Below are 16426 nucleotides of genomic sequence, written 5' to 3' on the forward strand. Positions count from 1 at the left end.
AGTCATGAGGCCCAAGGAGAGCCCACGGCAGGTGCAAAGGAGGTGGCGGGGGAGAGGGAGCCAGAGACAGGGGCCAGGGCAGGAAGGGCTGGGGTAAAGCCCTGAGGTCCTGTTCAGGGGCCAGCGGGGAGAAAGGAGCGGAAGTGCTCTGGACACGCGTGGGCTTTGACCCACCCGAAAGTGTGTGCAGGAGCACAAGGAGAGGGGGGTCCTGGGAGGGGCCAGGGAGTGGGCACGCTGAGCCAGTGAGGGCCAGGAAGGGGCAGCTGGCACAATGATGCCCCAGAAGAAAAAGAGGAGAAAGAAAGACATTGACTTCCTAGCCCTGTACGAGCAGGAGCTGCTGAACTACGCCTCAGGAGATGACGAGGAGGAGCTGGAGCACGCTTACTACAAGGCCAAAGGTCTGCCGGGGCCTGGCTGTGGGGTGGGGGGCCCATCCGATCCCAGCCCTCGCTTCGACTCGACCCCTTTCCTGTGGACTATCCTGTTGGGTCTGTACTGCACCCTCTTGAGGATACACGAGGGCCCCACTGTACTGAGGGCCACAGAGTTGCGGTGGCACAGAACAGACTAGAACAGAAGTGCCCACCCTCTCCAGCTCCTGTACCTCCAGCCTGCTCTCTGCAGGGCGGCCTGCATGAGGCTGTGAAGGGCCTGTGGAAGGAGACCTGGGCGCTCATCACGTGCTCAGCAGGGGCTCAGGGCTGCTGCCCACTGTGGCCGATGGAGAGGGGGCCCTGGGCCTTCGCAAGGCGATGCTGTGGTCCACTCGGGGAGGGCAGTTGGCTCTTTGGACCCAGGGCCCTGCCCTTTTAGTCTTCTTTTCCTCTGGGGTGCATGGCAGCTTCTTGGAAATACTCTACCTTCACGTCAAGTAAACCAGAGAAAGGGTGAACTAGGGACCCAGGAGCCAGTTTTGGCTCAACAGGGGCTTTTGTTTGCTTTGGTGGGTTTTTTTTTTGCTTTGCTTTTACAATTAAAAAAAATGTTTGACTGTAAACGCCTATTAGGCAGTGGATTTATCACTCGTGTGTGTGTTCACTCAGGCATTGCCTGACTTTTTACAAGCCCATGGTCTGTAGCTTGCCAGGCTCCTCTGTCCATGAAATGTTCTAGGCAAGAATGTTAGAGTGGGTTCCATTTTCTTCTCCAGGAGATATTCCTGACACAGGGATTGAACCCACATCTGTTGTATCTCCTCACTGGCAAGCAGATTTTTTTTTTTTTTTTACCCTTTTGCCACCTGGATTTCATGCATCAGTGCTGCCTACCGGATCTCTGAAGACATTAAATTCTCAGTGCTCCCTCTAAACTGGCTCATTACCCCCTGTAAGCACCAGATTCACCCATTCATTCACCAAAGAAGTACTGAATGCATCTCTGTGCCCACCGTGGGCTTCTGCTCCTTCTTAATCCTCATCCGCTGGGAGTTCCTTGATTATACCCCATCTGTAGGGCTTGTTCCCCAGCCAAACCTGACCTCTGTGTGGGTGGGGCCCTCCTTTCTTTGTCCTGACTCCTCACCCCATTTCCAGCGCAGACCCAAGCTCAGAGAAGGAGGTCACCGCTGTGGCACCGTGAAGGCTGTGGCTCTCCTGGGGCCCCTTTCCCAGCTCCATGTCCCAGGCATCTCCTGGGGTGGAGGCGTGGGTTGTGGGGAGGAACGAGGGGCCTAGAATGAGTGAAGTGTTGCAGCCTTTTCTCACGACATGTGGTCCAGTGGCAGGGAGGGGCATTGACGCTAGGTGTTAGGGCAGCACTCTTGATGAAAAGTACTCTCAGCTTTGGGGTGATTCACCCTGGCCAGCATGACTGCTGGTGAGAACATTCGAGAACCTTTCATAGCTGCCACAATGTCCACTTCTGTTCATGGGCTCTGCCTGCCTCAGTGTGACTCACAGCTTCCCTCTTCTCTTTATCCTTCTCAAAGCATTTCCACTTCCGTTCTCATTTTTAATCCTCGAGATCCCCGAGTACAGTCCAGGAAAGTGTGATTGGTCTCAGGCTAAGGACAGAGGCTCCAAGAACTGAAGTGATTTCAGCAAGGTCACAGGCAGGAAAGGCAAGAGCTTCAGCTGTTTCCAAGACAAGTTCCCACTTCCGGTCAGGATGCTATTCAATAGAATCATGGATTTAAAGCATCAGGCACCATGCTGAGCACTTTATTCATGTGGATTGATTTCATCTTCACAGCTCAAAGATGTGGGTTGGATTCTCAAAATCTTCTTTTTCAGATGCGTCAAGTGAGGCACAAGAAAGCTAAATAATGTGCCTAAGATCACAAATCTATTAAGTAGCAGAGTTAGGATTTGAATCTTGCTGGTTTGGCTGGTCCTTGCCCTTGTACTGCCCCATCTTGACTGTGCTAAACAGCTGGAGAAGAGCAAGCCGAGGTGAGTGCCCCGTGACATTCCTAAGAGGCATGGACCTACTGACTCTGCAGTCAGCCGCAGGATGGGATGATGAATGTGGATGGTGCTGACCGTAGTCACATTCTGAGCTTTGCCTGCACTGTTGTGGTTATCCTCTCAGCTTTAGAACAATGTGTCACCTACACCCTTTGAGCACTGGGTTCTTCCGTTACATGGAGAATCTTGCTGAGTGTGATGGGGAAGAAGAATAAGGGGAAAAGCCTAGGTTTCCGTCTCTGTTTCTTGGGTCGCCTCCAGGCTACACTGGAGTTCACCAACAGCCAGAGGAAGGTGAGCAGCTCTCTTGACGCTCTGAGGGTACAGGCTGAGCCTGGTGCATTGGTCCACCACCTGACCTACATAAGGCCCGTGAGGACAAGAGAGTGACTCCTCCAGAATCCGGGTTTCAAAGAGACCTCAGAGGCTGTCTTGCCCAAGCTTCCAGCCCTGGGGCCCTTTTTCTCCGCTGTGTCTCAGGGGCTGCCCAGTGTCTGTGGGAGTACAATTTCCCGAGGCGGCCTTCTTGGGGATGTTGTTAATGAAAATGATGACAGTCATGTTTAAGATGATGTTGACGTTGATGACAACAATGGAGATGATGACGGTGGTGATGACGATGATGGGATGATGGTAACAGTTTATCACTTATGGAATGCATATCTTTCATCCAACCAAGGGAGTATCTGTAAGATAAATTCCCAGAAGTGGAAATAGGCTAGGTCAACGACTATGAAAGTTGAAGACTGTTTTATTTGGTTCAATCCTTATAATCATCCTTCAGAGAAGAAATCTCTACTTCAGCAATGAGGAAAATGAAGCTCAGTAAGAAATTTGTTTGAAATCATAGAGGCAGTGATGATAGAATTGAGATTACTTACTGGTCAATTTATTTCATAGTCCGCCTCCATTTCATCGATTGTTTCATTCATTAATTGTCTTTCCATTCTTTCATCTGTGTGATTATTTATTGAGCACCTTCCATTTGTCATGCTCTCTGCTAGGAGAAGCCTTGTTGCTGTTGACAGTTCTTCTTTGTGCTGATCTGGGGATTTTACTGTTTGGGATCCTCTGGACCAAACAGAATTTTGTGTTTTCCAAGAGATATTTGTCCTCTCTATGACAGTTCTTCAGCTGTTTGAAAAACTTTTAAATTAAAAAATTTAAACTGAGGAAACACACACATACATATGGGCTTCCCAGATGGCTCAGTGTCAATGGTAAAGAATCTGTCTGCCAATGCAGGAGCCTCAGGAGACATGGGTTCAATCCCCGAGTCTGGAAGATTCCCTGGAGAAGGAAGTGGCAACCCACTCCAGTATTCTTTGCCTGGAGAATCCCATGGACCAAGGAGTCTGGGAAGCTATAGTCCCTGGGGTCACAAAGAGTTGGACATGGCTGAGCACGCACCAACACACATAGAATATTATATATATATTGTATATATATAGCTCAAAACTCATAGAAGTACAGCATGTTGAATTTTTACAAATGTGCATGCTTGTGTAACCATGATTGAGAACAGGACATAGAACATTTCTAACCTCCAGAAAGTTCCTTCACTCTCCTTCTCAGAGGTAATAGCCCTCCTAATTCTATCACCATACTTTTGTTTTTTGCTCTTGAACTTCATATAAATTGAATTATATGGCACATTTTTGTGTGTCTAGCTTTTCTTTCACTCAACATTATATCCAAGAGATTTACCTATGTTGTGACTTGTTACATAGTTTGTTCATTTTTATTATTTGTGTATTATTGCATTTTATAGATATATCACCCTTTGTTTAACCATTCTATTGTTGATGGACTTTGGCGTTATTTTAGTTATTATGGATAAAGAAGCTACAGATCTTGTCCACATCTTTAGATGAACACATGCACTCATTTCTCTTGGATTTATAACTGGAAGTAGAATCACTGAGTCATAAGAAGGGCTTATGTTTAGTTACCAGGGCTTGAACCAATTTACACTCAGCAGCAATGTTCGGGGCTTCCCTGGTGGCCTGGTGGTAAAGAATCACTTGCAATGCAGAAGATCGCCTGCAATGCAGTAGACCCAGTTTTGATTCCTGGGTCAGGAAGATGTGCTGAAATGGCAGCCCACTCCAGTATTCTTGCCTGGAAAATCCCATGGACAGAGGAGCCTGGCGGGCTCCAGTCCATGGGGTTGCAAGAGTTGGACACGACTTAGTGACTAAACCACCACCACCACCAGTAATGTATGAGAGTGCCAATGGCTCCACATTCTTGAAAATACTGAGTATTTGTCCATCCTTTTAATTGTAGGCATTCTGGTGCATATATGGTAGTGTCTCATTGTATTTTAATTTGCATTTCCCTTATGAATAATGATGTTGAGTCTTTTTCCATTTGGATATCCTCATTTATGTCATGCTTATTTAAGTATTTTGTCCATTTTTCAACATTATTGAGACATAATTAACAATAAAACGAATCTACTTTATATGTGCTGTTTGATCCACATTGACAAATGTATACATCCCTGTAACCTCTTGCAACATTCATACGCAGGGTATTTAAATTATCCCGCCAAAGTTCCGTGTGATCCTTCCCGGGCAATTCCCCCTGACGTCAACCCTAGACAACCGAGATCTGCTTTCTGTTAGAACAGATGTTCACATAACTGGCATTACTTATTGTGTGGTAACTTTTGTCTGATTTCTTTTGCTCAGTGGCATGTGCTTGAGATCCATGGGCATTGCATAAGTCAGTTGTTCACTCCTTTTTATCACCATCACAGAGTAGGATTCCACTGCAGAGATATACCACATCTTAAAAAATCCATTCACTTCTGGATGCATTTTGGTTGTTTCTAGTGTAGGCTTATTATGCAGATAGTTTCTGTGAACGTTTGTGTGCAGGTCTTTGTATGGCCATGTTCTTATTTCTCTTGGGTAAATATCTAAAAGTTGAATTTCTGGGTCTTATGGTAAGTGTATGTTTACTTTTAAAACAAACTGTTGCCCGTTAGAACAATCATGTGGTCTTTCTTTTTCTTATTAATTTGTGTAATTCTTTACATCTTCTGAACATCTGTTTTTGTTGGCTACAGGTAGACTTCAGAGATATTGTGGATTTGATTTCAGAGCCCAGCAATGAAGCAAATATCATAGTAAAGCAAGTCACACCAAGTTTTTGGCCCCCAGTGCCTATAAGTTACGTTTCCCACTATATAGTCATTAAGTGTACAATAGCGTTACATCTAAAAAAAGTGCAATACCTTAGTTTAGAAATATCTTTTGCTAAAAAAATTGCTAGCCATCATCTGAGTCTTTGGCAAATCATAATCTTTTTGCAATAGTAACATCAGAGATTGCTGATCATAGATTATCATAACAAATATAATAATAATGAAAAACATTTGAAATATTTTGAGAATTACCAAAATGTGACACAGAGACAAGAGTGAGCAAATGCCGTTGGAAAAATGGTGCCAACAGACTTGCTTGACACAGGGTTGCCACAAATCTTCCATTTGTAAGAAACAAAGTATCTGTAAAGCACAATAAAGCAAAGTATGATAAAAACGAGGTATTATGGTGGTATGCCTGTGTGTGAATTCCAAATATCTTCTAGTCTATGGCTTGCCTTTTCATCTTCATGATGGCTTAATTTTTTATGTTTTATAATTTTTTATTTGTTTATTTATTTATTTTGGGCTGTGCTCCTTTCTCTAAACCAGGCAGCTAGAGGCCTTTATGTCTTCTCTCATGTGGTGTGTTTCTAGAATTTCCACTGTGCTCCTCATTTTCCTATTGACTCAGTTTGGAAACATCCTTGCATAAGTGCAAACCATATGCGCAGCACTTCAGGTCCTGGAGTTATCCCGGGGAGGGGTCTAGGAGCCGTTTGCAGATCAGAAATCCCTGTGGTGTAGACTGTGAAGAGTGAAGGCTTTGGTTATCAGAAGAGACAGGGAGTCACACAAATGTACTGCTTCCTTTCTCCTCCTCACGGCAACTTTCATCAGAACGAGGGCCATCGAAAGGAACCACATCAACAGCAAAGAGAACAAGCTTCAAGGGCACAAAGAGAGGAGACATCAGTGCCTCTGCCTAAAGGGACTCACTGGCAATTCTGCTTTCCCCGTCCCTAGGATGGGTTATCCTGAAATCTCCATGGCAATGCCCAGGCAATGCCACAGGAAGTGGGGACTGTGAGGCAGCCTTGTGTAGAGGGCAGAGAGGAAGGTGAGAACCAGGGGCAGGCTCTCAAGATCTTGGCTAGGAGGGCATCCATGTACTGTCCTGGAAAGATCACAGATGGGCTTTGGGAGCCTGCGGCTGGGCTCTGGTGTTAGCATTGTGTAGTGTGTGACCTGCAGAGAAAGCAATGGCACCCCACTCCAGTACTTTTGCCTGGAAAATCCCATGGATGGAGGAGCCTGGTAGGCTGCAGTCCATGGGGTCGCAAAGAGTCGGACACGGCTGAGCTACTCCACTTTCACTTTTCACTTTCCTGCACTGGAGAAGGAAATGGCAACCCACTCCAGTGTTCTTGCCTGGAGAATCCCAGGGGATGGAGGAGGCTGGTGGGCTGCCATCTATGGGGTCACACAGAGTCGGACACGACTGGGGTCGCACAGAGCTGAACATGACTGAAGCGACTTAGCAGCTGCAGCTGCAGCAGCAGCAGTGTGTGACCTGAGCTTGTCCCTTTGCCTGCAGGTTCCTCACCTGTAAAATGAGCAAGCGGCATTAAGTGGGAGACTGTGGTCTCATGGCAGGACTTGATGTGGGTCTCATCCTGGCTTAGAGTCTTGGGGGTTGCAGCAAGCGTTCCAAGAGTCCTCTGTGCTGGGTATCCCTGGTGGAGTTAGAGGGAGCTAGAGCTTCTCCGAGCCCACGTAGGATTCAGGGTTTTTTTCTGAGCCTGCCCCCAACTTCTTTCCTCCTCCAGTGTACGAGGTGGTCACAGCCACAGGGGACGTTCGTGGTGCAGGAACAGACGCCAATGTCTTCATTACCATTTTTGGAGAGAATGGGCTCTCTCCCAAGCTCCATCTCACCAGCAAGTGAGTACTGACTCAGACTTGGTGGGGTCCTGGGCTGGAACTGAGGGTTGATGCAGTCCTGGAGCCCATGAAGGAAGACACACGTGTCCACAGGTATATGAAATGGTGTGGGCCTTGCTAATGACAGGCCACGTGCCAGCCAGGTCTCAACCAGTGAAGCTTCTCTGTTGATTTTTGTGTGTATAGTCATGCCTACTTTGGATCTCAGAATTCCAAGTATTCATATCAGCTGTCCTTTGATGTGGAGAATAAATACTCAAGCAAGAAACAAGGTCTAGGCCCAGCTTTACCATTTAGTTGCCATATAACATTGGCCAAATATCTTTGCATCCAAAGCCTTGACTTCTTCATATATCATCCAGAAGTGATAATCACCTTTTACCAAACTCATAGGACTTTTCAGAAGAGAAGAGGTCATGCATGTAATCATGCATGAAGGTCGTGCATAATCTTAAATGCTCTGCAGCTGTGTCTCACCCAGGACCAATATCATACCAAACCTACTTGCCCACTAACGCACACTCAAGTCAGTGCGTATGTTTGTATAAAGGTGTGTGTGTGTGTGTGTGTGTGAATGTGCTTGTGTCCTCCATGTCATTGTGGCCCACTGAGAGCAGAGGCTGCTTCCCTCCTCCCCCGACACCACACAGGGGCACACAGGGTTACTACACACGGTAACGCTAGAGTGGAATCATGGAATTCCAGAGATGGCCGGGGCCTTACCTGGGCAACTGGTTTTCACCCTGTGCTAAGTGGAGCAGGGTATTGGTGAGCTGGTTTGGGGCTCCCAATACCCTATCCTCCCTTTCTTTGGAGCAGCTTGGCTTATACTTGTCTTGTCTACTGAGTTTCTCAGTCAGATTCTATTTGCTCCAAGGATTCTATAGCCAAGGAAGATGTGAAAATCACTAAATCTATTCCAACCTGCTCTTGGGAAATCTGGGGTCTAGAGGAGAGAGGTGAGCAGCTCTGGATCATGGAGCTTTTGATGGTAAAGCTGGTCCTCGAACCCCAGGGTCCTGATGCAGATGTTCCCTTGAGTACATGACCCCATGGCCCTGGAGGGTGTGCGGGAGTCTCCCCTCCCCCTGCAGTTCTCCTGGGGCTCCAGGGTGTGATCTCTGGGCTTCGTGGCTCCACTCCTCCAGGTGTGGCGGGGGAAGAGATGGAAGGGTGGGATCCACAGGCCAGGAGATCCATAGACTCTGTACTTAGCAGACCGACCAGGGAACACGTTGTCTTATCTACTGAGTTTCTCAGTCAGATTCTATTTGCTCCAAGGATTCTATAGCCAAGGAAGATGTGAAAATCACTAAATCTATTCCAACCTGCTCTTGGAAAATCTGGGATCTAGAGGGGAAAGGAGATGGCCCTGGCCACCTCTGGAATTCCATGATTCCACTCTAGTGTTACCGTGTGTAGTAACGCTGTGTGCCCCTCTGTGGTGTTGGGGGAGGAGGGAAGCAGCCTCTGCTCTTCCAGCAGAACATGTTCACCCTGAAGGCTGACCTGGGTGTAAATGCAACTCTGTTGAGGCAGGCATAACGTCCTATTTTGTCCATTTCCACAGAACAGGGTACCTGCCTCCTTGTACTGCTTACCCTGCTGAGTGGCTTGCTTGTGGAAGTCCTTTGCTCCAGTGCTGTGGGCACGGTAAAGAGAATACGTGAAAATTCCATCCTTTTTGCCATGTGTCCTCCTGCAGCGCAGCCCTCTAGGGAGAAGCTGCTGGACCTTGGGGAGTGGGCTAGCTTGGCTTCTGGAGTCCCCAGCCTGTCTTTTTCTAAACAAAGAGAGTCAGCCCCCTTTTGTGGTGGTTCCTCACCATCTTTCCTCCTCTCATGCATCTGTATCCTTAGACTCTCCCCTCTCCCCTTTTCCCTTTGTCAAAATGGCCTCTCAGGAAGGTCCCTGAAGTCAGCTTTTATAGCCCTGTGTGAAGGTTCATTGCTGAATCCCCTCTCCCTGGGAATCTGAGTTCCAGCCTTTCTTCTCAATGGGGAAGACAGACTGCCTAATGGGAGAGGGTCTCAGGCAGCACCAAGCCGGCAGGGCACCAGGCAGTGCTGAAACTGCAGGAAGGCAGCCAGCTTTTCTGGGATAGCCCTGCATGTAGGAGTCAACGTCCCCCCACTACTCTGTGGGTCTGCTGATGGGGGGCTCTCCTGTGTCTGTGTCCTGTCTCAGGTTGGGCACTGGGGGGCAGAGATTAGACCAAGACCCCAATCCGGCTGGGGCAGAGGGTTCTTCAGGAGCTCATGGGAAGTGGGTGGTTTCTGATATACAGGCACATTTTGCAACATCAGCTGTTTGTCCTTGGAGAGACTAGAGAGGTGACGCCTAGAGGGATGCTAGCTGGAACCAGAGGATGATGGGAGATCTGCCTTGTACCTCCAGCATTTATCGCAGTTCTTGGCAAAGAGAGCTCCCTCAATGATTTGGTATCAGTGTGGCTAGATTAGGACTTTACAGGGCAGGACATGTAATCTGGACCTTGAGGGGTGAAAAGGACTCTGATAAGAAAGGATCAGAAAGAGGGTACTTTAGATGAGTGGGGACAGCTTGCAGAAGTACAGAGGCCACAAGGGGCACTGCAGGCCAGTGGGGGCTGCATGGAGGGGCAGAGAGGAAGGAGCTAGGAAAGGCAGGGGAGGACTAGACGGGAGAAGGCCTTGCTTGAAAGTCAGTGAGTGGAGGTTTGACGTACTCTGCAGCCAAGAAGGACGAATCTGACCACAGTGAGCAGGATAAATGAGGAAGTAGGAGACTAGAGCCTGGCTGCTTTGCAAGGCTGCTTTCAGAGTTTGTAAGACCTGAAAACCCGTCTACAAAGAAAATTGCAAGGACACAATCCACACCATCTGAAACCCTTCTGATTCAAGATAGAGAGCTCAAGTCCGGGTGGGAGCATTGCTTTCTGAGGAAGTCCAGGTTGCCATGTGACCCAGATGCAGGTGGCTGCAGAGGTCACAAGCTCTGAGAGGTTTAGATGCAGCTAAGTCCCGCTCGGCTCCGCCCTCCCCCTCCACCATCCCTGGGGTCTGGATCAGAATGCCTGCTGGTCTCAAAACTCTCTCCTCCCAGTATCTAGTGCTGTTCTCTCTGCTCCACACTGTCTCACCCCAAACCCACCTTCACACCCACTTGTCACCTGGAACTGAGCTCTTTTTCCTTGTTTTACACCCACAAGCACACACACATACGTGCACTCATGTACATGCACACATACAGACAAAATGCAAGTCTTCCCTGATAGCTCAGTTGGTTAACAATCTGCCTGCAGTGCAGGAGACCCTGGTTCAATTCCTGGGTCAGGAAGATCCCCTGGAGAAGGGAAAGGCTACCCACTCCAGTATTCTGGCCTGGAGAATTCCATGGACTGTGTAGTCCATGGGGTCACAAAGAGTCGGACACAACTGAGCCACTTTTACTTCACTTCAATTCATAAGGCATCTTGGGGTGCATTAGACTTCACTGATAGCTCAAAGCACGAGAGTTCACATAGAGGCAACATAAACAACTTAAAACAGAATGTTAGATAGACCCTCCCCCCAGTTTTAAAATTAAGCCACCACCCTTCCTGGAATTTCTCCTTGAACCCTTTTTCTGCAGCCTGTGGCCTCATCCCTCACCCCACCTCTTCTCTCTCTCCTCAATTCTGCTCTTTCCTGTGACTTTTCTCTTCTGCCCCAGGCCTTACCTTCTACTCTCCTGTGGCTTATCAGGATTTTTTCATCTCCAGTACAGAGTAACTTCTGCGGCAAGAAGAACCTTGCTGCCCGATGTTAATGTGCTAATTGTTCTCACCTTCATGATCTGGGGTCTAAATTCCTCTGCACACATCAGACCCTCTCTTAGTCAGCCAAGAGTGTGACACGCTCACTTCCATTCCCCTACTAGCTGACCTCTGCCCCACCCTCCATACCAGTAAAGTGACGGCAGCTCTGGATCCCAGAGGAAATCCCATTCTCTGTGACCCAGGACCACCCCTCAGCACGGGTCCCATGTTCAGGACATGGCAAAAGGATGGAAATCTCATGTATCTTCTGGAACACGGTTCTCTTGTTAAGAATTCACCACCTGAGAGTGTGGGAGAATCCTGGCTTCTTAGCCTCCCCGGCAGTTAGCTAAAATGCCCTGTGCATGCCTGGAAAGGGTGGGTTCCCTGCAGAATAGCAGGCGCAGGTGGGGGGCTGTGTTGGGCTTTATTTGAGGATTGACCAGCAACCGTGGAGAACATGCCATCTCCTGCAAGGAAATGTGAAGAGGTCGCAACTGTTTGTGATGTTTCCTTTGACCAGGGACCCTCTGTCCTTTGCTGTTGCCACTCCACCTTCAGTCAGATTTCTGACTTACTGGAAGCGGGGGATTTGGAGTCTGACCCCAAGTGGGTTGGGGTTGGGGCTCATCTGGGACTGTCCTGGCCTCTCCCTGAGAGGAGGGAGTCCATGTAGGCCGTCTCTACAGTCCTCTGTTTCCCCTCCTCTGAACAGAGACCCTGGCAATACAGAAGGCCTTGCTCTATTTTTTTTTTTCTCCTTGGCTGCACTGTGTGGCTTGTGAAATCTTAGTTCCCTAACCAGGGATTGAATCCAGGCCCCCCTTGCAGTGGAAGTGCAGAGTCCCAACTGCTGAACAGCCAGGGACTTCCCCAGAAGGCCTTGCTCTTTTCTGCCAGGATGCTAATCTCCATTCTGTAAACACTGTGGGTGATGCCTCACATCCTGCCATGCCCTGGATGCTCCAGTGTGGTCCAGAGACATTGAGGAGTGCCCCTCTGCCCACCCCGGCAGATCTTTCTCTCCTTGTTTCCCTTCTTTTAAATTTTGTCTTTTGAGCGACTGTAAAGCAGCATGGAAAAGTACAAACACGCTGGAAAGTATGAATCTACCTTCCACCTGGTTGTAAGCACAGGCCCTTTCTGAAGACGTGGAGCTCTCTGTGCTGGATGCAGCTGCTGGAGCCGGAACACTTGTGAGAAGCACCCCGGAAAGCCAGCTGCTTTCTTTCCAAATCACCTTCCTCTTCCCCTACTAACGACACTGGTTGTTCCCCAAATTCCATGTACCCTTAGCAGATGACACTCGGCGATCTTGAAATTCATTCCAAAGAATTTACCATGGGCAGCTGCATGCTGGATGGAATGGGGCTGCTAAAATAGGGACTGTGCTTTGTTCATAGTTGCAAAAACAAGACGTGCTCCCTTCAGGAAACTGAAAAAAACACAGACAAGAATAAGTAACCAACACTTCATAACAGTCTTATCATCCGATATTTTTGGATAAATCCCCCCCCTAGGGGGAGGATTTTAAATTAACTTGGGGGGATGTTTTTAAATTAACTTGGTGTTCCTTATGTATTGGTTATTCTGTTTGTACATTCTATTTTTAACCTGTTCTTCCTTATATGCCCATTTCATAAACCTGTTTTTGTTTCATTAAATATTTTTCACAATAGAATTTTTGATGGCTGCCTAATATTCCATCATATAGCTTCCCAGGGTGACTGTTTCATGGGATATTTATATGATGTAGAGACTCCTGTCTATTCCAAAAATCAATTTCCTTGTCTCATATACTGAAACAGAAAATACCTCTTATTACCTTCTTTTTCATTCACACAGTCCTGATGCCCAGAATCAATGTTCACAGAATGTGGATGGTGTTGCTATTCACCCTTGGAGGTTCAAGCTGCCAGCCTGGAGACGAACCATTTCACTCCAGCACAACCCAAAAGTTCTCACCTCTCTCTCCTCCTCCAGCCCTGCACCCACAGTACACCCTTTGGGCTCTTCTCCCTGACAAGGTGACCTCGGTGTACATTTTCACCTGATTTTGTGAGCTTTGCATTGCTTTAGGAGGGCCCTGGGCCCCGTGTCTCACAATATGCCCACTGTAAGGAGGTTCCTCCCCAGACCAGACTGTTTGCCAACTGGGTCTGTGTGCAGAACCACAGCTTCTATGTCTCTAGAATCTTAAAAGCCTTTGGTTACTGAGAAAGTCTGAGCCTTGTTGCCTTGGGGAGAAGGCCCTTCACCTCCATTTTTATCTTGAAACAGGTGATGGCCAACAAAAAGGCATGTCTTCTTTATTTTTCATTTCCCGTGGGCTGTGTGCCGCTGCTGAGAGCCCTGGCTGGGAGCACTGAGGGAGGTCCACAGCTCTCAGTCCTGCAAGGCCTTCACCATGGGGCAAGAAGAGCTGCAAGCAGGCCTGGACTTAAGCAGAGGGGGTCCTGGCCCACAGAGAAGACAGAGCAGATGTCCACGTGAGATTCTGGCTTCCACTCCTGGAGGACTCAGTTCTCCAGCCTTCCTGTATCTAAGCTGATGGATGCTAGGATGCTCCCAAGTCTGGACTTGTTTGGGCACCTCATTGAGAAATATCTCAGGTGTACTTGCTTCTGTTTGCACTATTTGCGGGATGCCAAATATGCATTCCCTCACTGTCCCCACTTCCCTGATTGCTGGTTTGGGTTAAGTGTTTCCTTTCTTGTTGGAATGGCAGGACCGTGGACCACCACCCAAGGTTTGCATCCACTTGGGGCTGCCTTTGAAACTCTCTCAGCAAGAGCAAGGCAGGTGGGGAAGAGAGGCCAGGAGGCCTGCAGATCCAAGAGCACCATGGCATTATCACACCTTCCTTCCTCCTCCACTCTCCCAACCCAGAGCAACCACAGACGATTGGATCATGACTTTGGAGAGCTAGGTTCTGGTCCCAGCTCTACTACCAAGTAGCAATTTACTTGTTTGTAAAATGGGGCTAATGTTGCGCAACATCCTTGCCTTACTGACATGCAGCAAAGATCCCATGAGAACCTGGGTGTGAAAGCAAGGAATGAATACTAACCATCCTTGCCTTCCACCTCTCCAAACCATGTCAGAAAGGAATCTCAGAATGGAATTGACTGCCAGTAGCACTTCCTGGAGTGGGACCGTGGAGGAAGTAGGGTTTGCCAGCCCTTGGCTCTCCTCTTGGGCCTCTGAGCCAAGTGCTGATCTGTGTTAACCGTGCACACCATTGCAGGAGTGAATCTGCCTTTGAGAAAGCCAATGTTGACGTGTTCCGAGTAAGAACCAACAATGTGGGCCTCATCTACAAAGTCAGGTGAGAGTTTGGCCTCTGACAGGACGGGGTGAGATGAGGGCAAGTAGGATAGGAACTGGTTTCATTATTGACACTTGGGTGTTGTCTCCTTTCCTGGTGTCATCTGAGTCATCTTCCCCTCCCACCCTGAGTCATGGTGCTGTAAGCTCACCCATTAGAGATTCATTTCTTTGGGTTATGACAACTTGAGACAATTTTTCACACACTTGGGGGAAATAAGCTCTGAGAAATCCTAGCACAGTTGTTAGCATACTCTGCATCCAGATTGCCTTGGTTCAAATTTCTGCCCTGCCATTTACCATCTGTGGAACTTCAGGGAGATTTCCTCTCCAAGCTTCAGTTTCCTCATCTATAATAATGGTGCCCAGCTCCTAGGGCACCATTAGGGTTAGTGAGGACTCAAGAGTCAATGTTTAGAACAATAACTGGCACACAGTAAGCACCCAGTGAGTGTTAGCAATGCCAGGCCATATTGCAGGGTGCCTTTTGACAGAGATCTCCCCTGACTTTGTTCTCTGGGAGAATTTTTGTGAATGTGTGGGGAGGGATAAGTCTGCCAGCCTGGTTGCTGAGCAAGAACTTCAATTGTCCCTTTTTGCCCCCCTTCACCTACTGTTGCTGCTGCTGCTAATAAGTAGGTTCAGTCGTGTCCGACTCTGTGTGACCCCATAGACTGCAGCCCACCAGGCTCCCCCGTCCCTGGGATTCTCCAGGCAAGAACACTGGAGTGGGTTGCCATTTCCTTTTCCAATGCAGGAAAGTGAAAAGGGAAAGTGAAGTCGCTCAGTCGTGCCCGACTCATGGGATTTTCCAGGTGAGAGAGCTGGAGTGTGTTGCCATTGCCTTCTCCGCCTCCACCCATCCCCAGTCAAGTTCATGCCCATCTGTCAACATGTCAAGATCACCTATGGTCTGACTGTACCCAGACTAGAGGGCTTGGACAGGAGTGAAATGCTGCCTCCAATCACTCCTTGTTTTTCTTCTTCCCACTGGGAAATATAGGGCTGTGAACTCTTTTTACTGGGAAAATAAGGGATGTATAATAGGCTCTGGCACTGCTTGTGTCAGGGGAAGGGGGTTATGAGCAGGGAAGGGGCTCTTACGGGGGAAGGCTGGGAAGAGTGTCAGTGTGTGGGAAAGGCAACCCCTAAGCTGAAGTCCTACTGTGTGCTGGGCTCCGTGCCAGACAGAGGCATGCATTATGTGTATATCATGTGTGTTAGGGGCTTTCCAGGTGGCGCTAGTGGTAAAGAACCCACCTGCCAATGTAGGAGACACGGGAGACACAGGTTCGATCCCTGGGTCAGGTAGGGCATGGCAACCCAGTCCAATATTCTTGCCTGGAGAGTCCCATGGGCAGGGGAACCTGGCAGGCTACAGTCCATGGGGTTGCAAAGAGTCAGACATGATTTAGTGACTGAGCGTGCACGTGCACGCGCGCGCACACACACACCCACACACACACACACACACACCCCATCTGTTGGGGTGTGTGCTGTCTTGAGCTGTGGTTGTCCTGTTAAGATCTGAAAATGTAAGGCCTCACTGTAATGGAACGCTTGGTGCAAAGTGAGGTCACCGAAGGATCAAGTTCTGTGGTAGAAACTTGGCCTCAAAAAGGAAAACCAAACTGCCAAGGATGGAGAGGACTACAGAAAGTGGAAGATGATAGGGGCCAGATTTTGAACATTCTGGATCTCTACAGTAGCCCCTGGCCCCACGTAGTATTGATCACTTAAAACATGGTTAGCCCAAAACAGATGCAAAACCAGGTGCAAAAACACTTCAGATCTTTGAAAAACTAGCGCAAGATAAAGAATGTAAGATATCTCATTAACAAATGTTTACATGGTTACCCACTGAAATGATAA

The 16426-nt window shown here is 48.3% G+C and overlaps 1 protein-coding gene across 2 annotated transcripts in view; it reads left to right on the forward strand.

Moving 5' to 3' along the window:
* Nucleotides 1-274: 274 nt before the first annotated feature.
* The window catches only part of LOXHD1 (lipoxygenase homology PLAT domains 1), a 198251-nt gene continuing 182099 nt past the window's right edge, over nucleotides 275-16426 (forward strand). For both annotated transcript variants that reach the window (XM_040264546.1, XM_040264547.1), the window contains exons 1-3: nucleotides 275-404; nucleotides 7335-7449; nucleotides 14475-14555. In XM_040264546.1, the coding sequence (XP_040120480.1) occupies nucleotides 275-404; nucleotides 7335-7449; nucleotides 14475-14555 (326 nt within the window). The remainder of the gene's footprint in view (nucleotides 405-7334; nucleotides 7450-14474; nucleotides 14556-16426) is intronic.

This window comes from Oryx dammah, unplaced genomic scaffold (genome assembly GCF_014754425.2).
Source record: "Oryx dammah isolate SB20612 unplaced genomic scaffold, SCBI_Odam_1.1 HiC_scaffold_22, whole genome shotgun sequence".
NCBI lineage: Eukaryota > Metazoa > Chordata > Mammalia > Artiodactyla > Bovidae > Oryx > Oryx dammah.